At 31.7% G+C, this 24,320-nt stretch overlaps 6 protein-coding genes across 11 annotated transcripts in view; 2 read left to right on the top strand and 4 right to left on the bottom strand.

Moving 5' to 3' along the window:
• Qtc (GRIP domain-containing protein quick-to-court) overlaps positions 1-2,821 on the bottom strand; it is a 33,499-nt gene extending 30,678 nt beyond the window's left edge. For 2 of the 3 annotated variants that reach the window (XM_078177418.1, XM_078177421.1), the window contains exon 1: positions 2,380-2,821. The gene's annotated coding sequence lies outside the window, so the exon portion shown is untranslated. The remainder of the gene's footprint in view (positions 1-2,379) is intronic. The other variant, XM_078177419.1, reaches the window with a different exon arrangement.
• LOC144468165 (ADP-ribose pyrophosphatase, mitochondrial) lies at positions 1,728-4,771 on the top strand. 2 transcript variants are annotated; one of them, XM_078177424.1, is made up of 3 exons: positions 1,728-2,124; positions 3,430-3,593; positions 4,088-4,771. In XM_078177424.1, the coding sequence occupies exons 1-3, from the start codon at positions 2,120-2,122 to the stop codon at positions 4,720-4,722; spliced, it is 804 nt and encodes a 267-aa protein (XP_078033550.1). In that variant the 5' UTR covers positions 1,728-2,119; the 3' UTR covers positions 4,723-4,771. The 2 variants fall into 2 exon arrangements, with proteins under 2 accessions (XP_078033550.1, XP_078033549.1); XM_078177423.1 differs by lacking the exon at positions 1,728-2,124 and having other exon boundaries at positions 3,250-3,593.
• A 131-nt stretch (positions 4,772-4,902) lies between these two features.
• On the bottom strand, positions 4,903-8,301 carry LOC144468164 (uncharacterized). The gene is made up of 4 exons (XM_078177422.1): positions 7,896-8,301; positions 6,822-7,097; positions 6,071-6,286; positions 4,903-5,934 (listed from the first exon to the last, which is right to left on the bottom strand). Exons 1-4 carry the CDS (start codon positions 8,154-8,156, stop codon positions 5,458-5,460), a joined length of 1,230 nt encoding a protein of 409 aa, XP_078033548.1. The 5' UTR covers positions 8,157-8,301; the 3' UTR covers positions 4,903-5,457.
• A 269-nt stretch (positions 8,302-8,570) lies between these two features.
• Positions 8,571-10,049, bottom strand: Pex3 (peroxisomal biogenesis factor 3). Its single transcript, XM_078176820.1, has one exon. It carries the CDS (start codon positions 10,047-10,049, stop codon positions 8,916-8,918), a length of 1,134 nt encoding a protein of 377 aa, XP_078032946.1. The 3' UTR covers positions 8,571-8,915.
• A 120-nt stretch (positions 10,050-10,169) lies between these two features.
• On the bottom strand, positions 10,170-11,208 carry LOC144467847 (mitochondrial import inner membrane translocase subunit Tim8 A-like). 3 transcript variants are annotated; one of them, XM_078176822.1, is made up of 3 exons: positions 11,101-11,208; positions 10,721-10,840; positions 10,170-10,355 (listed from the first exon to the last, which is right to left on the bottom strand). In XM_078176822.1, the coding sequence occupies exons 2-3, from the start codon at positions 10,811-10,813 to the stop codon at positions 10,170-10,172; spliced, it is 279 nt and encodes a 92-aa protein (XP_078032948.1). In that variant the 5' UTR covers positions 10,814-10,840; positions 11,101-11,208. The 3 variants fall into 3 exon arrangements, with proteins under 3 accessions (XP_078032948.1, XP_078032949.1, XP_078032950.1); XM_078176823.1 differs by having other exon boundaries at positions 11,049-11,163; XM_078176824.1 differs by lacking the exon at positions 11,101-11,208 and adding an exon at positions 10,942-11,066.
• A 3,926-nt stretch (positions 11,209-15,134) lies between these two features.
• LOC144479145 (uncharacterized) lies at positions 15,135-20,402 on the top strand. The gene is made up of 12 exons (XM_078197673.1): positions 15,135-15,180; positions 16,198-16,364; positions 16,712-16,990; positions 17,064-17,288; positions 17,410-17,601; positions 17,792-17,986; positions 18,074-18,207; positions 18,577-18,949; positions 19,028-19,249; positions 19,329-19,450; positions 19,531-19,684; positions 20,201-20,402. The coding sequence occupies exons 1-12, from the start codon at positions 15,135-15,137 to the stop codon at positions 20,384-20,386; spliced, it is 2,295 nt and encodes a 764-aa protein (XP_078053799.1). The 3' UTR covers positions 20,387-20,402.
• Positions 20,403-24,320: the final 3,918 nt, after the last annotated feature.

The following is a 24,320-nucleotide window of genomic DNA, read 5'->3' as shown; positions in this document are numbered from 1 at the left end:
AAGTATCGATAGGGTCTTTTTGGTTAATGAAAGCATGTTGTTCACCTGTGTTCGATATATGTGAAAGCACAAAGGATATTGTTAAAATTGCATAGACTTTAATCGTGGTTAGAAATAAATAGTAGGTACTAACATAATATTTGACAAACGTAGACAATGAAACTTAGATGACTAAATGGTGTTTTAGTGCGATGGGGAGAAACAATTTCTTGTATAAAAATTAATTTATTAAATAGTATGCAATTCGATCTAAAAGGTTATGCTTTTTGGAAATTGTGTGCATAACTGTACTCACTCATGTTTCAATTAAAAGAAGTAAATATTAAATAATACATTAAACTCTTCAAACTTTTCAAGAACTTATAAGATTATCCTTAAACGTATATTTTGACAATGTTCATTTGTTTATGAGATTAATAAGAAAATGCTTAAGAACCAATTCTAATTTTGACTACCGTTTAATATCAAAAAAGTTTATTTGCTACAGTTATTAACACTCGAACGATGGAACTATTAGCACAAATATAACTGAATCATTTATATTTATAATTTTATTTATCAATTTTCTCAACATATTTTAATATATATTATATATATACTATTTGTACTTCCTCGTCCAAGTATTAAACTACCTTATCTAATAATTGTAACTATAAAATAGATGGGCATAGCGCAAATCGTGTCATATGTACAATCATTAGATCTCATCCTAAGAGTTTCATCCTTGAAATACAATAAGAGATTTATCCTTGGTGTCTTAAATGACACAGTTTTAGTCTTTAAATTTCCACAAGACTATAAATTCAGTAACCTTTTTCCACCAATTAGAATAAATTTGTATTGCTTCCAATATGAGGATCAAATTGATTATGCTATCGCGACAAGTTATATAAAAATGTAAAAAAGCCGGTCAATTTAACTGACAACGTCATTATGAATATTTATAAAGTCGTATGTTTAAAGGGAATGATGTTGTCAAATACGTTTCGAATACACGAAAACACAGACCGAAAAAATATTTCGCAAAGCTGAATTACTTTAGAAGTCTCATTCCAGAACATTGAAATGTCCACACCTTTCAATAATTTTAAAGCAACTATTTCCTATTGATTATAAATGTTCATTCTTCCCTACAGTTATTGCTAATTTATTATATTAATTTATTTAGTTGTTGCATGTTTACATATTTAGATATGTATATTTTTTATGATAATCTAATAATAGAAGAATAAATTTATATTTAATTGCTATACTAGTCGCGTATCATTAGGTTTACATTATTGAAGCAGGAAATGCAATCAATTTTAAGTGCAACATACGGTAAGAGAAATATAAATATATAAACAGTGATTCACAACTAGAATCTATTTTTAAGATTAAAATCTATTCCGAAATTTCAAATCGCAGACTTGTTGGGGCAATGTGAATATGTATTTCTTAAATTGTAATGTTGCCTCTAAAAAGTCAAACGATAGACTTTCCGTTTTATAAAGGTGAACACTTTCTTATCAAAACGGTTGTGATCTTGATCTTATTGTTAATGCCAGACGTTTCCGCTTATCTTTACTTTATACAGTTTTCGCTTATCTTTCTACGGAGACTGATATTTGTTGCGCGCGTTACTCGCGAGTTGAACATAACCTGAGTGAAAGGCTTTTAACCCTAATATATACATATACAACATATTGTCATGGCATTATAATACCGCACAGCTGTTATGAAATAGCGAAGAATGCGGATTTCTGATATTCGGCGAAGTTTAAGATTCAAAATGCTACGTTAGTATCGGCATGCGTTACGAATTAATGCATTACTGTGTCATCGAATTGCACATCGGAACCAACAAATTAGAGCAAGGGAAGGTCTATCAGAATGAAGTAATCGATCATTTGGTGTCCTATTTCAAGAACATGCTGCGGTGTTGTAAAGCGCCCATATCGTCAATACCGCGATGCTAAAACAATATCATTTCTTCCATAGATTCAATAATTTGACAATGAATGAAAACGCTTTGACAGTTCATGATTATTTACTTATTTTTATTTCTGAGTGACTACAAGTCGTCTGCTACGAAAATTACTCAACGAAAATAAAAGCATCGTCTCGGTAATCTATTAGGATGAGGTAATCAACACATGTAAAGCGGATGTACGTATCCTTTTTGCATTTTCTTTATTTATTCGCTGAAATAACTATTTTGGAATAAAATATAAATCGGCATATGCCTCGACAATTAAAATTGTTCAACATGCATATGTCAAATCTACATATTTTACTAAAATACTGGTTTTACAAGCTTCTCGATAGTATGCTGTGTGAACGGGATATAACTACCAATTAGAAAGTAGTGATTAACGTGGTCACAGAACCATAACTTACCTTTAAATTATAAATTTGAGATAGTAACAATTCCCTTCGTGATGTAGTTCTTCAAAGTCTGTCATGTATTATTTACCTGCAGGTAATATCCAGTTTATTTATCAACCTCGTAATGATAATTGTCCAAAACATTGTTACGAATAAGGAAGAATCAGTTTCACTCTTTAATTTGTGCCACGCGAGCTTATCGCGTGTAGGAATTGAACATAGCTGCGAATCTAGCGGTCATGGATCTCATATAGAATGATAATTGTCGGAACACATATGTACTAGACGAGTCACAGTCTACGATATATTGAATGTATATTAAAAGGTATTGATAGATCACTGTAAACTGATTATACCGAAAGCATTTTAACACTTTTTACATACAACTGGAAGTGTGATTGCTACGCGAACATCAATCACCCACGATCCTAACGCGACTCGTGAAACAAACAGAGTTACGTTATAGCGAAAGAAAATCACGAGATGTCGCGTCGTATCACGAGCGCCGATCATTGACAGCGTCGTGATTTTTGTCTATTAGCGCTATCTTTACTTAACCTCCATAAACACATAATATTACCGACTGTAGATAAACAAATTTCTAAACAATGCGAATATAGCACAGATAAGACATTGCATGCAATACTTTTTTTGTCCTAGAGTCTGAATTACCGATTCTGTAGGAAATACTGTAGTATAATAGCAAACTCTACCTAAACGTCAGCTAGTGAACTACGTGCATTTATCCTAATATTCAAAGAATTAAAAATTAATGACGAACCCTTAAGTAAAGTGTTGTCAATATTCACTAGCAATTTGAAAATACTCATTGTAAAATTATTTTTATCAATTATGAGTCAAACAATAAATGTTTCTATTTTATAGATGTTTGTATGATTCCTTTTCAAAATACATTTACTTATGTCCATCACAGTGCATCACATGCTATGTCACGGTGTACTACATACTACATATAACATTTATTTTAAAATATAATTCTATGCACATAACTACCTCTAGAATGATGCATTATAAATGTAGGGAGGTCTTTTATGCTTCTAGCAACATAAAACGATTTGAAGTGCCTGAAGACAAAGTGCCATGGAATGTCGAGTTTTCAAAATATAAACCAGTTAAATACACCGCTTCAGTTCTGTCAGGTAAACCTTGGGCGGATCCGGAAATTGGAGAAGCTTCATTCAAACCGAAATGGAATTCTCTCGACAGTAAGAAATTATATTTCTGATATACTTTGTTTATTTTAGAATTATTTATATATACATTTCAATCTAACCCTAAAATTCTTACAATTTTGATTTAAATATTTTAGAATTATTATCTATTCGGAAATATTAGAAAATATTTCTATGAAAATATTACTCTGAGAATCTATGAAGATATTTTATATAGTTTATAGAAAGACTTAAACTACGTACTGAAAAGAGTGAATTATTTCTGTTATAGTGTGGATAAAATTTAATTGATAATTACCTACAAGTTTTATGTTTGTATAAAAAAATAAATATAAATATTTTACTTTATAATATTAGTCATCAGAAATTTTAGGACATCTTTTCATTTTGAGTATTTTATAATGCTATTTCACAATAGTTATCAAGTTATTAGAACATAACCACTTTCTCTTCTACATAAGTATTTTGAGTTCTAAAAAATATTAAATATTTTAGCGCCTTTCTACATATACATTGATTTTCAACAGATCATATAAACCGCAAGAGTTTCAATGGAGATTATACTATAGATGAGAACGGTTATCCTTTGAATCCTGTTGGCCGTACTGGCATTATTGGTCGCGGTCTTTTGGGGCGATGGGGTCCAAACCATGCCGCAGATCCAATCGTAACACGATGGAAACTAAGTACTTCCAAAGAGATAGAAGTAAACAAACATTCGAAAAAACCAATTTTACAATTTGTCGCAATACAAAGACGCGATTCTGGAGAATGGGCTATACCTGGTGGTATGGTTGATCCAGGCGAAACAGTATCTATTACTCTTAAAAGAGAATTTATGGAAGAAGCTTTGAATTGTTTAGAAAAAGATATTACAACAAGACAAGCATTAGAAAAATCTCTACAGGATTTTTTTGATAAGGGAAAAGAAATTTACAAAGGATATGTAGATGATCCTAGGAATACAGATAATGCTTGGATGGAAACTATAGCTTCAAATTTTCATGACACCGATGGTAGCATTGTTGGTCAAATAGCATTAATAGCTGGAGATGATGCACGCAATGTTAAATGGATGGATATAGATGAAAAACTAAATTTGTATGCAAATCATAGTGAATTTATCAAAAGAACAGTGGAAAAACATAATGCACATTGGTGAAATTATTTTACAATCTTTATCAAGAAAATAAATTTTACTATTTATGTTATTTTTATTCTTTTATCTTTTACAAAACCATTAATAAAAAATAGTAACATACACACACGCACACAATATAATTTTATAAATGAACAAATGATTTATGTTTCATATAAAAAATTTGTGTGATTCAGAAATGAAAACCGAATATTTTAACTTGTAATGACATTATTTAATTCATTTAATTCATTGTACAAGTTATGTTTATGAATTACATAAAATATAAGTATGCATGACTTATTCCATGATAAATATATACACATAATCTATGAATTCATCACAGGCAACAATCCCAGTCCTAGTGGAATTATATAAATTCAAGTTAAGTCAAGTCAGAGATAACTTGATTTTTAAATCAAGTCATTCTTAAAAAATAGACACTTCTATAGCTTTAAATTTCTTATAAAGAAGAACCATTTAAATGAAACAATATATGTTTCTATCAAGTGTAAATTTAAAATAATTGTCTACGCATATGTCACTTTACAACCCTATTTCATGTCACGAATATTTACAAGGAAGCTATAACAGATCTGAAATAACTATATGTAAATACTGCATGTAGTATATACTGCTATGGATCTTACCACAATACTAGTAATTATATAGAAAAGAGAAATAACTAATAATTATAAAATTACTTTTACATAAATATTAATGATCATCGTATGTTCACTTTCAATTATTTACTACATTTTAACATGGCACACTAAAATTATTTGATTGCATTGTGGCAGGTAATATATTTGATTCATTTATACCAAGTAAATCTAAAAATATTTCTGTAGAATTTTTAGTTTCTGTTTCGTTTTGATTATAATCAGAAGTTTCCATAGATTCCAAATGTAAATGTGTATTGAATGCATTGCTGTAATTAGTTATTTTCTTGAAAATATGACTCATACTATTATTTTGTAAGTACTTAAGAGTACTTTCATTTTTGTCTACATAAATAACATTGTTTTCTTTTTGTGCAGATTGATAATAACGTTTCTCTAAATCTAATGCATGCTGTGCTTGACTTTGTCCTAGCTTAGCAGCTTTAGTAAAGTAATCACGAGCTCTATCAATATCTACCGAGAAACCGCCTCTGCCTTGAGCATGGAAAACTCCTAAATTGTATATTGCATCCGCATGACCTTGTTCTGCTGCATCATTATAATATCTTGCAGCCTATAAAAATGAATATAATTCATTAATGTAAAATATTTATTACGAAATACAATTAATAAGTAAATTACTATGAAATATAATTAGCAAGTAATTTATTATGAAATACAATTAATAACTGATTCAAAAAATATTGTACCTTACTATGATCTGCTAATGTCCCAAGTCCCAATTCATAACATAAACCCAAATTAAACATACTAGCAGCTGATGATAATTTGGCACCAGTAGTGAAGTGCTTTATTGCATCTTTATACCGTTTTTCTTCTATAGCTTTGAGGCCATAATGAAGTTCAAATTCTCCTGTAGCTAATTTGTGAATATTAGCTAATTGTTCAGTAGCTTCTTTCAGAGCCTAAGGGTATTTACAAAAAAATGGGTATTAAATGAAATTACATAACAGAATTGATTTTATAATTTATATGTAATTTTATTAAGATGTATATTAAAAAATATGTTAATTTTCATAAATATACATGAGGCTTTCGGAAACTATAATGATTCCATAACAATGGTTTCTTTTATTTTATACTTATAATGGAATAAGTATAGTGGGTAAATTTTGGGAAGGAAATTAAATAAAAGAATTTTGATTCTTATAATAATATCTCCTTTATCATATTATACGATAAATATAAACATTTACAGTACACAATTTAAAGTTACATAAAAGTTGTCAAAATAGCAATTACAATTATTCACAAAGTATGAAGAAAGAAACTAAGTTGTAAGCTATAAATAAATAACAAAATTAAATATGGGAATAGTTATGGAAGTTATAACATTGTGATGGAATAATGAAATAGTTTTTTACTATAGGATATAAATTATATTATCTGTTCCAAATCTTTTACTTATAAATTGTAATGCCTGCAGAACAACATTCTCACCTCTTCAATGGTGATTGGCCCAAATGGTTTGCCTGCATTCCATTCTGATTTTGTCTCTTCTTGGACATATTTTTTATTGTTGCTTCCAGCACACTCGGTAACACGTAGAATTTGTTTTGGATTTAAATTTAATACCTGACCAAATAAGTAAGAAGTACGTGCTTCCGGATATTGTGGTAACTTGTTTTTTATGGTATCAGTTTTTTCCTTTTCAAAAATTCTTCTACGAAGACATAACGATTGACATACAACCCATCCAACAGCTAATACACTGGACTGTTAACAAATTCATTCTTTAATGTATTGATTATAATCAACATTATAATAATATAAAGCAATTTGATCACTCTCATTTATATCACAATTACTAATATGTACTCATATTATTGATATTCAAAAATTTGACATTAAATATTGCTTCATTAGTTATGAAAATTTACTATTAAATTACTTTGTAATAAAGGTATAGTTTTATTACATCATACTATAGGGATTATAAATCCAAGAATTTATGATGGTTGTAATATTTGTAAATTCATCTCTATATATCACGAGCATGAAGGAATTGTGATTAAATATTGAAAATAATAATTTCAACCTATATTAGACTTTCTAGTCATAATACATTGATTCTCATTTTTGAGCTCATACTGTTCTGAACGATAATGTATGTTCTTCATCGTTTAAGAAATAATATCAACAGAATTATAAATTCTCACTAAAAGATCTTGAAGTCACTGCCAGAATTTATTAGTAACTTGGAAAATGAAGTGCCTGTTATTATATTTTACAAAACATTTGTTTCATTAATAACGCTTTTATATAAACAATAACTAAATACTTATTACTAGAAGAATTTTGTATATCAAAAATGTATAACAATATTCTATTAGTAAAAATGAATTAAAACTGTAAATTTAAGAAAACTAAAATTGTTTAAATATTCAATATAGTCGATTTTACATATTTAATTGCTTTTTAAATTTCTAATATATATTTTGTTTTTTATATGATAAATGTGGAAGAATGATCAAATCAAAGATAAAGAAGATTAACATAAACGGCGCAATTTACCCATCCTACAGCTTCTGTCCAGGTGTACTTCGTATTCCATTTGGAATCCTCTTTTTTATCCTTAAAATCGCCAGCTTTCGCAGATCCACAGAATTCTTTATTAAAAATCGAAAAACTTGGCGTAACGAACTTATGATTGCACGTCAAATTAGATTTAACCTCATTTTTCGTATTATCTTGGGATGTTTGTGAATAAACATTTGTACGGCAAGTGCGACGTTCTAAAGTTTCACGAATTCCACGAGTGACAAATTTCCACATTTTGTAAACGAATTAATTAAAAAAGTTTAAATTTAAAGAAAATTTCTTTTCAACTTCACCGCGATCTTACTAACATCTAAATGCGCCTGCACCTGACGAAGCAGAGCGGCGCACTGCATTGGACTGACTTACTCGCATCAACTGCGCTATGTCGAGCTTATACATAATAGAAATTAATTTTTTTTACGGTTCCTAATACCTATCAGTTTATTATCAGTATTCATTTAATAATTTTTATTGTAACAAGCATTGATGAATTGTATTTATGTTTATCATTAAAATTATTAATAAATAAAATAGGGCAGGATGAATGTTGAGTAATACTATTTTTATTATTAAAAGGTTAAATTAATTATAAGTAATTTATTAATCAATATAATTGATTTGGAAATGAAGAAAATGAAAGAAAAAAAGTATTTTTGAAAAGTAAAAATATATTATACCTTTTTAAAGAAATTACATACCATTGTAATACAATTCTAGTTTTGTATTTTGTAATTGCGACGACGTTATCTATACGCATTTAAATATAAAAGTGTCTTAGGTTTGCTTCTTTATACCTCAAACATATTGTAAAATACCTATAACCAAATTTTCACTATAATATACTACTAAAAAGAGATATATTTCTATTTCTTCCCAAAAGTATAAACATAGCTTTTATATTTAAATAGATTAACAAATTCAATTTGTTATGCAACAATTACTGTAAAATGCCATATGGTATTGAATACAGTTTAAATATCAGATTTATGAAATTTAAAAACTGAATGCTTCATAAATATTTTCACCAAGTGTTTTAAGTTCTTCATTTGTCACTAAACGATGCAATAAATCTGTCTGGAAAGCTTTTGGCATTGATTTATTTGGTACTTGCCCATTTATAATTGGTATTATTTTAGCCATGGGCATTGCTACCTTATTGATATTAACAAATGTACTGCTGTTCTCTTCTACATTATTTTTTTCTTTCCAATTCATATGATCCTGATTCGATGTTCCCGGTACTGAAATACCATTTGGGGTTTTGTCATTTTCTGTTATAGGACCTATGAAAAATTCAGACATATGATCTATCAGCAAACTAAATCCACGTCTAATGTTGCTTTGCGTTATGTTTTGTATTTCTTCATTTTCCAAAAGATCAAGGGTCTCATTAATTAATTTTATAAACATAGGATCTTCTTCGCCATTGCATTCTGTCTGTAGCATATATGTAGCAAGGTTCTTAACAGGATCTCTTGAACTGTCCATAGATATAGAAGATGTAAGAGCCCAATATATTTCTTCTATATCCTTTAGAGCTAATTTGTCTTTCAATGAAATTGAGGCTGTTATTTCTACAACCTTACGCTTAATAAGTGTACATAATTTCTTTATCCCATCTTGCCTAAAATGACTTGAGAGTGACATATATTTTGTCTGTACAATATTTTCTACAGATGCACCATTGGAATTTTGAATATCCTTGTACATATGACCACCTATTACGCTAAATTGAATTCTTATCAAAGTAGCTGCCATTGCATACGAATATATTATAACAGCTGATCTGGCAATTGCTAAAACTTTCAGTACACTCCAACATGTTACTTTATCAGTGCAATTATCATTTCTGAGTTCATTTACAATAACTTCTGTGTCTAAAGTTTGAATTACAGTATCTCTTAGAGTTGACGTAAGAGACATTATCATTTTACTGCATATTCTTTCTATACATTCAAAGTATTCTTGCCGTTTTGTTCTTTCAAATATTTCCCTGATTTCTTTTCCTTGCAATTCTCGAAATCTACGTTGTGTATATCTTATGAAAATAACACTGCCGATAACAATGCCTCCCACTATAAACTTTCGCCTATGTCGGCTCACAAACCCTTTGATACTTGACAACATTTTTCAGAATTATTGTTTTAAGGTAAGGAACGTGCACAAAGCATTACATACTTTGTATCCTAAATAGTTACAACAAGTTTTCCTAGAACTTGAGTATGAAACAAATGATGAACTAACTTATTATACATCCACTTCTGGAGAATTATTTAGCACTACACGTTCTAATCTATTTGTGATAAAATTTGTTGTATCGATAAATCTTTCTATGCAATTAACAAGACACTTTTCTATCTTCGCACCCAAACGAGTACTAGGTGTATCAACACAAATTTCCCAACAGATGTCAGTTAAATTATATACCAAACGCTGAAAAAAAAATAAATCATGTTTAGAATGCATATAAGTATGTCACCATCTTATGTAGTATGTCACAGAAGCATGTACATATGTTACTTGAAAGTTATTTAAAAAGGTGGCATAAAACACTGTTAAAAGGTACGGTTTCGAATGCAATTTTTCGTTTATAATAGGCAAATGACCACAATTGTTATGATATAGGAAACAAAGTCAATGAGTACTTCTTATACTTCCCATATTCGACAAATAAAATTATATTAAAATTTAACGTTTAAGTTATTGGTAGAAAATTGATAAGTAAATCGTTTAGAAAATATTTTTATATTATCGAAAACAATGTAAAATAAAATACCGATAACAATTCGCGAGCTAACCTGAAACTGTTGTTTCTTAGCTTCAGTCTCTACGAAGGCCTGAAATCGCTCATCGACCGCACCTTGCGACCTTTGCTCCTCCATAAAACTCATTCTTTACTTCCCACCGTACTTTTAACACTGAAATAATGGAAACATTTGACCTTTAGACCATCAATACTCTTACCTTATTTTAATTTTATTGCGCTACCGACTACTGAATAGCGGTTCAAACTATTTACGTATAATTTGTTTCCAATAGATTAAAATACTGATAAAAATTTAATAACGATAATACTGTACAACAATACAATATATTTTTTAATTTTAACTTAAATATTAAAATTACTTCACAGGCAGAAGACGTATGTATGTAACAAAGAGGAAATGAGATTACATACTCTCAGACTTTCTGCTCTGAGCGCTCACGCCCGGGGTTTCAAAGCTAGAATCCAGAACCACTGCTTTTATACTTTAGCATGGAACAGAACCTACAATAATTTTAACACAGACGAAGTATCTGTGTGAAGCTGGCTCACCATATCAACCACTTTTGATGACACATAGCTCAAAAAATTGTCCATTAGTAGTTTATAGTTTAGTAGTTTATTTAGTAGTTTATAGTTTAGTAGTTTATTTAGTAGTTAATAGTTTTAGTTTCTCACCTATATTTTTCGAAAAATAACCAAAAAACTTTTTGAGCCGCCTAGTAGCTTTTGTGAGAAGTTAGTTACTTTTAAAAATACAAAATTTTCCAAATCATGATGGTCAAACGCGCTGTATGACCTACCAAAAAATTCCTCTTTTCATCTAACCAATTGTTCAAACTTTTACAGGCGACAATTTTATGAATAAACAATGATATTTCAAAGAAATAATAAATAAAAACATAATTAGGAACACATGCCGTTCAGGGCTGTTAAATATTAATTGGCATAAATACACAAAAAATTGCCTTTACTGAATAACTGATGGCTTAAATAGTAATGATGTCCTACTCCTGCACATCTCTAGGCCGTAGCTCGATCCGTTAGCGAGGGTTAATATAGAAATTTTTTTGTTTCGATTGGTTGGCAATTTACTGGTGAGCAGTGCTGCCTGTATAGTCAAAGAAAAAGAAAGAAAATAGTGAGTATGCAAGGGAGCATGAGATCAGCACAACTACATATGGAGCAGGTCATTCGACGAACGATGCAGCTTATCTCACTCTACCCTGCTTGCAGTTTTACTATTCTGCGCATCCATTCGGTTGACGCGCCAATAGAGGCGTGCGGCGCGAAATTCGATTTTTAAAGAAGTTTCATATAATAAAATCTATTTTTATGTCTATTTACTATTTAAAAACGGCTTAATAACTAACACCTTAATAAATTACGTCTTGATAACTAACACCTTAATAAATTACGTCTTGATAACTAACACCTTAATAAATTACGTCTTAATAACTAACACCTTAATAAATTACGTCTTAATAACTAACACGTTAATGCTAACGTCTTAATAGATAAATTGACAAACTGTCGTCAGGGTGAGTATTAATACCTTTATAAAAATGTACTTTTACAAATTCTATTATCCGTCTAAAAGACAAACTCCTTTGAAATCCTTAATTATCCGTTAATTCGGTGGTACTCTTCCATCATCATCGTTTCCTTTTTCCGCTTTGGTCAACACCCGAAACAAAAAATAAAAGGGAGTAGACAAATTCGATAAAAATGGTGGTGCACTCGATATGTATTCACACTACTCTAAGAAATAGACATTGTTGTCCAAAAGCAAACGTGAACAGCGCATTCTCTATCGTGACGCTAATATATATCATTGAAAACGGACAACATCCGTGCACTTTTATTTTGTTCACGCGACACTAAATGAAAACGCGAATCTAAATGGACACGTGGCTCCAAATAAAAATGCGAGGAACTGTTGAATCTACAGTGGATACTACTCTGTATACTACCATAATTATAATTCCATTCCAATTTCACCGAACAGTTTCGTTACAATGTCGTACAGGAGAAATGCGGACTTATTCTTTCGCGACACTAATCTCTACAAGACTTAGAGTACGATCTCTCAATAGCACTACGAACAGTGCATTAATAATCTCGATGTTAATTAGTTCAGTTCGAAAGTGAAAACTACCCTGCAGCCGATCCGTGGACCGGTTTCGTAGTGTGGCACTTATTTCGCAATCTAACGCAACCCGTTGGCAATTTTCGCGTCGCTAAGACAACACGTAGAACTCTCGCAACGCTATTATTTCGAGATAGCCTAGTAACAGGGGCAGTCTCCAACCCCTAGGAATCCACACCCCGGATTCCAACGCTACGCACTACCCGCTTGGACGTCGTAATGCTAGGTCGGATGCGTCCCTTCGTCCAGGGACGGTAGTTCCAGCTCGCAAAATGAAAATTCTATGAGCCGACCGCCCTGGATATAGACCGACGTCTGGTAACGTTGTCTTTTTTACACAGAAATAGTGTTTCACGGCTTTATGTTGTGAGGCGCGGTACCTTCAGCTATTTCGTTTAGACAAACGCGTTTGCAATCGCTACACTAACTCAACCGTTGTTACTTACACTCGCAATTCTAAAGAATTGCACAACGCCAACTTTGAAATTGATTCGAAGACAAATGCTCTAGTACAAAAATCGCGATGAGCCCATCCGAGCTGTTCGTTGGGGCGGCAAGACCTGACGATATTGCAGCTGTGGTATGGGCGTCTGGAAAGTTGAAAGGCAAACTACTGCAACGTTATTGTGTGGTCGCAAAAATATTTTCTCGTAATTCTGATTACCTAGTAATGATAGTCGTTCCAGATTAAATATGATTTTGTTAGAATTGCATTTTTCAAAATTCTTGCAAACTTCTATGAAACCGTTTTCACTGATAAGAATAGAAAGTGAACATTCTATACAAATGCTACACAGATCCACGTTGCATGTTTCTGATCGCGCGGAATATGTTCGGCTCGAATTAGATACGATTTAAAAAAATCGACGCAAAATCTACTCTCTAACCATACACATACACACACATGTGTTAGCATTGTACGCCGATTCTTCCAGACGTTTCTCTATTGTGGCATCATTTTTGTCCAAGAGGCACTTCTTTACATCTGTTTGCGTATCTTCATATATCTCGTCTATAACTGTATTGCTCTAAAAGATTGCAATAAATAAATTGATCATATTTGAAAAAGTTTTTAATTCTTATTTGTTCTTATTATTCTTTATTAATTCTATGTTCAGGAGAGTTGTAGTGTACTAAAATTTTTCATTGTTAAATGCCAATGAAAATTTACATGCATGATGAAACACATGTATACTAAAATTAATCAGAATAGACTGCAGAGACATTTAATTTTTAAATGCCAATATGAGAATGAAGGAGGGCAGGGGAGTCACGGGTTTCATTTTATTGCAGGGGGACGAAAGCAGGGACAGTGAGAGCGAGGACGTTACAGGACACCTGGTAATTTCACATTCCCATGGAGACTCAATGCATCCACAAACAGCTGTTTCCTTCGTGCAATGTAACACCCGCCAAAACGAGAATACTTTTCATTAACTTCGTTGTCCCTATTTCATCCAAAATTGTAGAAAGAGCAATAAAAATGTATTTGTACGACGTATAAATTTGATATGCAATATCTACAACTATCGGAAAATATTAATCTTTGATTTTCAATTCTAAGGAAATCATTACGCGGGAAAATCGTCTTCTTTTCTCTGGCGAATCCAGGGACGTATTTTCTAATCATACAATGAAATTGCTGCAACTGTATTCTAGATTTCAAGATTAAATTTAATAGCAATTTATGTTCATTACTTTCATGTGTCACACATAACATAGCTTTATTTTAGTACAGTTTTTATTTTTTTTTTAAATTTCTTCTGAAATTGTACACAGAATAGTTTCCTAATAATGATTAATTATGGATATGTATTGCTTAATAATTAATTCGTGCGTAATTTAATAAATTTTCGTTAATCAATTATGCTTATATTCATAATTCTAAGATGACAAATGAACACCTGTGTTAGTTGCAATTTTTGTAGAACGATGGTGGCGATGGGAAAACTTACTACGCTACTGACTGCATTGGTGGGACACCCGTTACTGGATTGGCCCGTTGCGCAATAGCGGCTCGATGATTCGTCGTTGCATCCACATGGAACTTGAATAACTGTCTTTTCAAATCAGAAAACCGGTGCAGGTCGTTGTGCACGAGGGAACGTCTGCGACGGGTGGGCAAAGAAATTTTTACTTCGCATTCGCGGCTTAGAGTCTGATGGGTGAGGACGTTTGACATTCTTCATCGATTACGTTATTTTTCAAATTCAAATCTTTCGTTAAGTGTTATCCGTGATTTATTTCCAATAGTTACACTTTTCTATTACTTGTGTAGTTTTAATTTAAATACTCTACTATGTCGTTTTCAAAAGCCAAGATCCAGAGGTTCAACGAATTCAAAAGTAAGTACCCTATGTAACGTTATCTGTGTCACACCTTTTCGCTGTGCACAGAAAGTTTTTCCATATTATCATATTTATGATACCAACATATTCTAAATAATACAATCACCATTCGTGTTATTTCTTAGTGAATGGTATTGTTTTATTACTTCGATTTCTATCATATGGTCTTTTTTTTATTTAAAGTGGTTTGATAAGAATATTTCTTCTTTCACTTCAGATGAAATATGACATTGAAGTATTTCATGATTATTATAACGAATTTGCAATAAATTACACAACTGAAATGGGTTTTGGTATGATGATTATGGTTTACAATTTTGTAGACATTAAACACGAATAAAAAGTTGTTAATGTATTGCAGTTTAGTTATTACTAAAAGATTGTAGTATATTTGCTAATAAATGTGGCTTATTTTTGCTAGGTAATTATGCGATAATATATTTTTATACGCTCATCAAGTGTATTTTTTCGTGATGCAAAAATTGTATAAATTTATGATAAAAATTACATATTTTCTTCTTTTTTTACGCAGCTTATTCAATTTTTGTTTGGTTATTTAGTTTGAATTAGAACATTTAAGTAAAATATTTGTAAAACAATGAGTAAGATATTGGGGTACACTAAAAAGTTACGCGAGCGTGTAAGAAGGTGGGTATGGAAGGAAGTGGACGGATAGTCAGTTTCGTAATGAGAACTTGCAAGAAGGGTGGAGACGTTACTGGGCGCACCTGGAACATAATTCTATGACCCCTTGTAGACGTGCCTACCTTAACGGTGTACTGCGAAGCGAATAAAGTTTCCCATGACGACGTGTCCCCTACATTTAAAAAGTTCTCCCCTCCCCACCAATTGTGACCGTTTCTCCCGTAAGCACCCGTTGAACAAGGGTTTCTTCCCTTCCCATGCAATCGGTATTTCTTCTAGCCAATATATCAAAGCTCAAAGAATTGGCGAATCCAATAAACACATATCCTTTCATAATTTACAAATAATAAGAAAAACAAAATTTTGCAGACAACGTTCCACCACCAGGAGCATACAATCCGAAATTCGAAACGAAAGTGAAAGGATCAGTAATTGAAAAAACTGAGAGATTTCACGATAATAAAAGCGTCGTCAGTGCTGAATGCAATTTGTCAGTTTCTAGCAAAAGCACTGGTGCGATAGCAAGTTTTAGAACGGTGAGAAATATACATGTAATATGAATATTCATCAGAAATTTGGAATCATTTTGCGCATTCAACTCAATTTAAAAAACCACGAATTGAACTATTACTATTGTATTGATTATAAAAAAGATGAACATCGGGAAAATGTTTTATAAAAATATTTCCATTAACGGATGTTTAAATAATTATCTCAATTCAACAAAAGCAATTAAATGTTTCAGTAATTGTTATTACAAGGAACTTCTAGCGTGACATAATCTAAGAGAATATTAACGATTGGTTCCAAATTTCTAATTGTTTGCGTAGATGTTGCAGAAGAAATAGAATTTTTAACGGAATATAATCTTCAATTTCCATAGCCGCAACTTCCGCGAAAAAAAATTATTACAAGACCATGTTCAAAGACAAAGCCGCGGGCTCTTATTATGCCCAGCGGCAACAAATTAAAATACAAATCAGAACACCAACTAGCAGATCTTCAGATAGAATGCGAGAATAAAGACAAAACCATACAAGAATACGAGAAATTAATTGAGGAAATTAAAGAAAATCGGGAGACATTGGAGTCGCAACTAGAGGAACTACGTAGAAAACAAGTGGAAGTAGATGAGCAATATAGGAAAGACATCGAGACAATGGTACAAAACACCTCGCAAATAAAATTTCAAAATTCGTTAATTTAGATGATAAATATTATATTTTAATTTTTAGGCAAGATTGCAGTTAGAAGTGAAAAATAATCAGGATGAGAAACACCAAGCAGAAATGATGCGCCTGCGTTGTCAAGTTTTAGAAATTGCAGAAGAAAGAGAACACGAATTTCGTGCTAGAAAAATTATGGAGGGCGATCTTAGAAATCGCATCGAAGACTTGACCAAAAGAATAGCTAAGTTGGAGTATGAATTGCAGAAGAAGAAACAAGATCACGAAGAAAAAGTAATTTGACACTGATCATTGAAATTAAACATTATATTAAATACCTACACGTAATATTCGAAAAATTTGTTCTTGAAATTATTATGAACAATGATGCCAATAATTCTATGTTGATTCACAGATAATAAAAATTGAGAAAGAGGTAGAAGAGTTGCAAATGAAGTTAGAGGAATTGAATGAAACACGCATACAGGAAATTAATCTGTTAGGGTACGAAAAAGCAGACTTAAATATACGAATTAGTAGTTTAACTGATCAACTGGCCGAATGCGAAGAAAAATTGAAGAAAGCAATCGCCGAGAACGATGACAAAGTAAGCGCGTCTCGAGTATATGAAATAATAAAACAATATTGACTATCCTTTTCTAAATATCGGTAAAGATCACTTTCGCGATGTTAGAAAATGAATTATGTCATTTGACTTTTTCTTTCTCACTGTAACGTTCGATGCATGTTTTTGGTGTTTGCAATCACATCTTATAAATATGCTATTGATAACACAGGTGAACACAATGATTCGGGAGGCTACGTCGGCTGTAGAAGAAGAAATGCGACTGACAGCAGAAAGGTATAAAATATGTTTATCTCGGGTAGAAAAGGAACGGGCAGAATTGGACGAAAGATTATTGCAAAAAGATGCTGAAATTTCTAGACTCTCCATATTGCTTGAGGACTTGAAGACCTCTGCGGAAACTCAGGTAATTGATATTTGAATAAAAAATTACCATCAGTAGTAATTATAATATTAAAGACAATGAGTAAATAAAATGATACACACAATGCAGGAGAGCTTTGGGCAAAGTTTACAAATGGAACTAGATCGAGCAGAGACCGAATTAGCAGAAAAGAAGGAAGAATTGAGGGCTCTGAAAGATCAGATACGTACAGAAGCAGCAGAGATGGTGGCTAGGAAAAAGAGGTATTCTTTATTCATATTATACAATTATAGTTGTAACATGTATATGTTACAAACTGTCCTAACTTCTCTATAGGAAGATACCTAAATATCTTATATTCTGAAGTATATTATGAAATATATTTGTAGCATAATTTCAATAGGTTTAGAAAAGACAAATATCGTGGAAGAAAACTCGTTTGTTTATTCATATTTCTTTTAGCTTTTCTGAGTTCATCGTCATTTTTTATATACAGATCATTTGTTTCTACTTCGTAGCAGGCTAAAAAATATAATTGAATATACCTGCATAATGACCTTGATATGTAGGTTGTTTTATATAGTTGGACATCCCCATATATGCGATGCCAAAAATATTCACTTTTTGCTTAGATTTGAAGTCATAATGGCCGACAATCAAGCATCGGTGGCCGCTTTAACTACACGATTAGCGCAAAGCAATACTGAGGTAGAAAGACTGCAACGTGAATTAAAACGTGGAGAGGACTATATAACCGAGCATCGGGATTTATTAAACATTATGCGTAATAATTCACAAATAGTACATGCACAAGTGCATGCCTTGATGGAGCAGTTAGATGCTAAGAAAGGATTAGTCAACGAACTGGAAGTCGAAACTTTGAACGAAGTAGAATCAGTGAGATCCATTTTCGAATCGAAAATCGAAGATTTGAGTCAAATAGTGGCGAAAGAAGTAACGAAGTTAAAAACCGATTGTGAAGCAAAGGATGCTCAAAATGCTGAGGTACTTTCATTTCCTTTGTTTTACTAATATATTTGTCAACGTATTAAACATTTAAGTGTATCCAATTTGATACATTAGATGAGAAGCCAACTACATGAAATGGCCAATCATCTGAACGGGGCACGAGACATGCTGCTTCAATTGGAAGAATGGAACGATGCTCAGGAACTTGAAATTTCACGGGTAGAATTGTTTAATTGTAAACTTAACGAACAGTTAAAGAAAAGTATATTAGCAATGGAGGAGGCTAATTACTCGCTTGAAACGCAATCTGTAAACCACAAAGCTGCTATGGATGAGGTATATTTAAAAAAATATAGTTTTGTAATGACTATTGTAGTGAATTATTGTGGCATCTACGGTTCTCTGGTATTTTAAGGTAAATGCAAAGATTCAGGAACTTTCGGAAACAATTAAAACCCTTGAGGAGAAGAATAACTCTATGCAAGATAAGACTAAAGCATTGAATGAAGAAAAACTACGTCGGGAAGCAGCGGAAGAGTACGTTTTGTTAACACAAATTATTGATTAAATAATTAAAGTCGTTATATAATCAAAATAACTCATTTTTGTTGCTTTAGGGAAGTTAGAAAGCTTCGCGAACACAATGCGCGTCTCATGAATGATCATCAAGAGATTAGTGAAAAGTATGCAGAAATAATTGGCCATCAGAATCATAAACAGCGAATCAAGCATGTGTCACAATTGAAAGATAAAATCAATCAACTAGAGCAGGTGTGTTTGTTTGTCTCCTTTATACTTGTAATCAATTACTGTATCTGGTACCTTTTGAAGTTTTTACCATGATATTATTAGTATAGTTGGCCACGAAAACATATCATACCCATTAAAACAAAATAATGTTTTTTTTCTCGAAACAATTTACAATCATTGAGAATGTAAAAATCTCCAGTTTTATTCCATTTATTTATTGAAAGTCGTAAAGAGCCATGATTTTCCAACTGTGTTTTCATGATAATACTTTTTTCTAATGTTATGTTCTAAAAAGTTTAATATGTCGTTATTATGTTTTCACATACTCATTTGTACTATACACATAACGCGTTATTGTATTTAGATTAGTTATAATCTACATGTATTTTCTATGAAATATAAATAAATTATTTATTGAGAAAAGAAATAGCAACCGAATAAAAAAATTGTTTGATTTTATAATCACATCGATTTTTTTAGATATCATTATATTGGCAATTTTGCGATCCAGTAAAATAAAAATTTAACTTCTTTCAGGAAATGCGTTCCAAGACAAAGAAGATAGAACAACAACAGAAAACAATTGAAAAGTTAAAGACAGAAGACAAGCGTATACATAGCAAAGGGAAAGAAAATGTAATCAGTGTTTCTAAGAATACGCATACGACACCTATATCATCTCCCCTTAAACCATTAACACCTCTAAGAAGTAGAAATGACTAATTTTAGTTACCATAGGTAGAGTGTTTTATCTTATAATTATGATAACTGTATCTTGACAAAAAATAATTGTATAAACAACTGTAATTTTTATATATATATGTACTAAAATACTGCAACTTACAATGTACTCAGGTACAACAAACTCACAAATCAGTATATGGTGAACTGTAGTTTATATATATATATTTATATATATATATATATGTATATATATATATATATATAAATATATATATAGTTGTAACACATTAATCCTAACAAATCTAATTTATTTCACGTACTTAACTACTTTTTGTGAAATTAAATGTTCAGTTTGATAGGATCTGTTAAAAGTCTGTGATGATTATGTTTAGTTGTAAAGTTTATTTTTTTTAAAGCAATATGATCTACTGAAATGTATATGCAGTTTATAGGTTTAATATTAGAAGAATTATATTTTTAATATGATATTTAATATGACAAAGAAATAAATGTATCTTGTATTCCATCTTCGCACCCCAAATGAATAAATGTGACATATAGTAACTTTGTGCTTTCATGCTTCATTTTGTGTTTCAAACATACTTACACCAAATGGTTTTGAAGCTGCTAATGTCACTACCTTGTTCAACTTGCCAGTACCACATATTCTTTATTATTCAGTGAGATAATAAAAAAGACATATTTATGTTTCACATTTTCAAATCTAATAGTTCCAATTTCTTAAATTATAGAAATGTATACATTAACTTGACAACTATCATGGAACTACGTTGAAATTTTGATTTTGATAACGAAAATAAATTTAAGGTCATTGTATTGTAAGTTGAGCAATTCGTTCCTCCATTGGTGACAAGTAATGATTTAATATTAAAAATAATATACTTTTTTCTTCTAGCTGTCTTCTTCTGCCTGCCACTATTGCTTGTAAACTTACCAAATGTTTCCTAGATAATGTAATAATAAGATAACATAAAAATAGAAATGAATGACATAAAAGTTCAATTGAAGTAACAATTGCATTTTAGTAACTATAGCAGTCTTTGATCATAATCACAATTATACTCAGTCAGTGCTTCTATCGTCCAGAAATATATCTGATTTGTCTAATATAGTCCATCTTAATATATTATTAAATTTAGGATTATATGCTTCCAGTGGTGGTGCATCATCTGTAAACATATATTTACAATATTATTACAAGAAAAGTAAATATTATTGTTTTAATTATGAACATACTATGTAACAATAATGAAACTTACTTTTCAATTCGTTAAATTTTTGGATCTTAGCCTTTGCATAGCTTATTAAATATTTACAATATGATGAATCAATAACACACTCTTAACAAAAGTGTGTTAAGTTATAAACCACTGGAAGTTGTAATAATCAGGAAAAATTGTTTTTCTGTTTGTTTCCATGTATTCTATAATCATAATCCCTCTTTGGGTTATTTTGGCGAAAGCTGAGTGTAACCGTACTGCGTGACAATTTGTATTCCCATTTGAACTAACGGATAAAACAATTAAAAACGCTATTTAACCAATATAAAATATTTTATGGACAACCAATTTCGTTAAGCCATAAACACAGTGTAAGAAGACCATTGAAGAAGACTTTTTCCTATACCGTGGTCGTGAGATATCTTAACAGACCTTAGACTATGTATACTATTAGACACGGCATGTGCGTCTTAGATCTTACAATTAAACTATATGTACTACTAGTTGCAACATGTACTATAGTGTGCGTACAGAAGGGCGAATAGTCCAGTGATGCGAAGATAGCTCACTGAAGATAGTTCACTGTGACGTAGAACGGAGAAGAAAGTTGATCATTCAAAATGGCTGACATAGCTTCAAACTTCAAGTTCAAATCTGCTCAGATTTTATCCACTCATACCCGCACTCAATCATCGCGGAGTAAACGTAATTTGGAACATTTTTGAAAATAATGGCGCCAGCGCGTTATTTCAAAAGCTGCAAAGAGAATCGACGCAGTGGTGAGAATCTATTTTTCCCACATATGTCCGATACCTATTCTACATTTAATCAGTTGAATTTGTTTGTTGAGAACGAAACATTTCCACATATTTATTAATGCCGAATATTAAAACATTTGAACACGTTTGGAACATCAACGTATCGTTTTTTTGAAATTGCAGGTATATCATATTAGTGTATAGCTTATATGTATCTCTTGTATATGCGAACATTAAAAGTAGAGGATTTTGTCTTTGTTTCAAACTGTTCGAAGTCATGTTTATAGACAGATCTTACAGTCTTTGAGCACTTCGTGAGATGAGTGCGAGTGAGGGAGCAAGATTTGGAAACAGTAAGAACGAGTGGGGAACAGGGTCGTCCTCACTCTCGCTATTTTCCAATTTCGCTTCCTCATTCTCGCTCATTTTACGAAGTGCTCAAGCCTGGAAGCCTGAAAGGCGTTTATAGGTGTATGCACAATATGGTCCGATAGTCTTATCGAGGACGAGGAGTCCTCTAGCGGGCATACGACTAAATGCTTTCTTTCTCTCGCTTTTCCTACACCCTCTTCTTTATCGACAGTAACCGGCTTCATCAATTTACGGCCAACAACATTCTTGTAAAATGACATAAGAAAACATAATATTTGGAGCTATTTTACTGGGTTACTTAGTGTTCCAAGACATTTGAATTGTCTAATCCAATAATGATCCTGACAACGTTTATCTGAATGTCGCGTATCATGTCTATTAAGACTTCTGCCCCTTTACTCTTTATCCAAAATAATTTTCGGTTAAAAATCATATTAGAAGAAACTACGATACTTCGTTATGGTAAAAGAAACCATCAGAAATTTGAAGATAATACACAAAGTATATTCATTGACTGATTGCGCATGATATACAAGAACTCAGTATAATCGAATTTCCGTAATATTCAGTACAATATTATTAAAACGGAGAAAATCTTTTACGCTTTATAATTCATAAAAATGTTGGACATTAAAAGCGTAGTTTCATCCCCGAAACGACTGCGTAACGCTCGAATCTTCTTTGCGCCGCATTAGTTCCCGCAGCAAAGTTTACCTTCGGATTTTTATCTTCTGATATTCTCTGTAATGTCTTCAGCTCTTGCATCATTATCTCATTGTTTCCAGCCAACTTTTTACTGACCTCTTGTATGTTGCGAACCTTACCGTGGCCAGGGTGGTAGACATAACGATTATATGCATTTGCAATCAGTTGCATCTTAATTACCCTAAAGATCTTTAGCGTATGCGCGTAGAGTATGCTCGCAGGAATCATTTCTTCTTTAGTCCTTTGTACGGTACATGCCGATCGTATGCTTGAATTCAGGGTAGTTCTGCAACAATTATTCAAAAATTACTATTGTATGATCTACGGAAAATTCTAAGGATACCCATCCCTTTAATGACATCTGTTATCTTCATCAACCAGATGCAAAAAGAAAGAATAGCAAGTAGAGCGATCGTGAGTGCAAAAAGTACAGATTTGGGAAATGTGCCTGTAAAATTCTCTAAAATAAATTATTCCCATTGCTATCGACCGCGTGAAACGAACTTAATTTCAACAATAATGTTTCTTGGGATATGTAGTGACCTCGCTTCCAGCTTTTTCTGAAATTTCACTTGCTTACTTTTATGTACTTACTTTCGACATGTATAATACAAAATCGTGTGAATAGTATAAGAGGGAGAGAGAAAGAGAGAAAGAGAGAAAGAGAGAAAGAGAGAAAGAGAGAAAGAGAGAGATAGAGAATAATTACACCTTTGATTTACTGGAAATAAATATTAATAAAACCTATTGAAATTATTAAGGAGGTATGCGCATGATTAAGTTTGATTATGCTCGGCCATGCGCCCTGAGCTGATGCGTGTGTTGCTATTATGCATTCCCTTCGTGACGGCTCTTGACACAAGCAATCACTGTTCTACGTAGGCACTGTTCTCTGAA

This window comes from Augochlora pura, chromosome 3 (assembly GCF_028453695.1).
Source record: "Augochlora pura isolate Apur16 chromosome 3, APUR_v2.2.1, whole genome shotgun sequence".
Classification (NCBI taxonomy): Eukaryota; Metazoa; Arthropoda; class Insecta; order Hymenoptera; family Halictidae; genus Augochlora; species Augochlora pura.
This window is presented reverse-complemented; position numbering and strand designations above follow the sequence as displayed.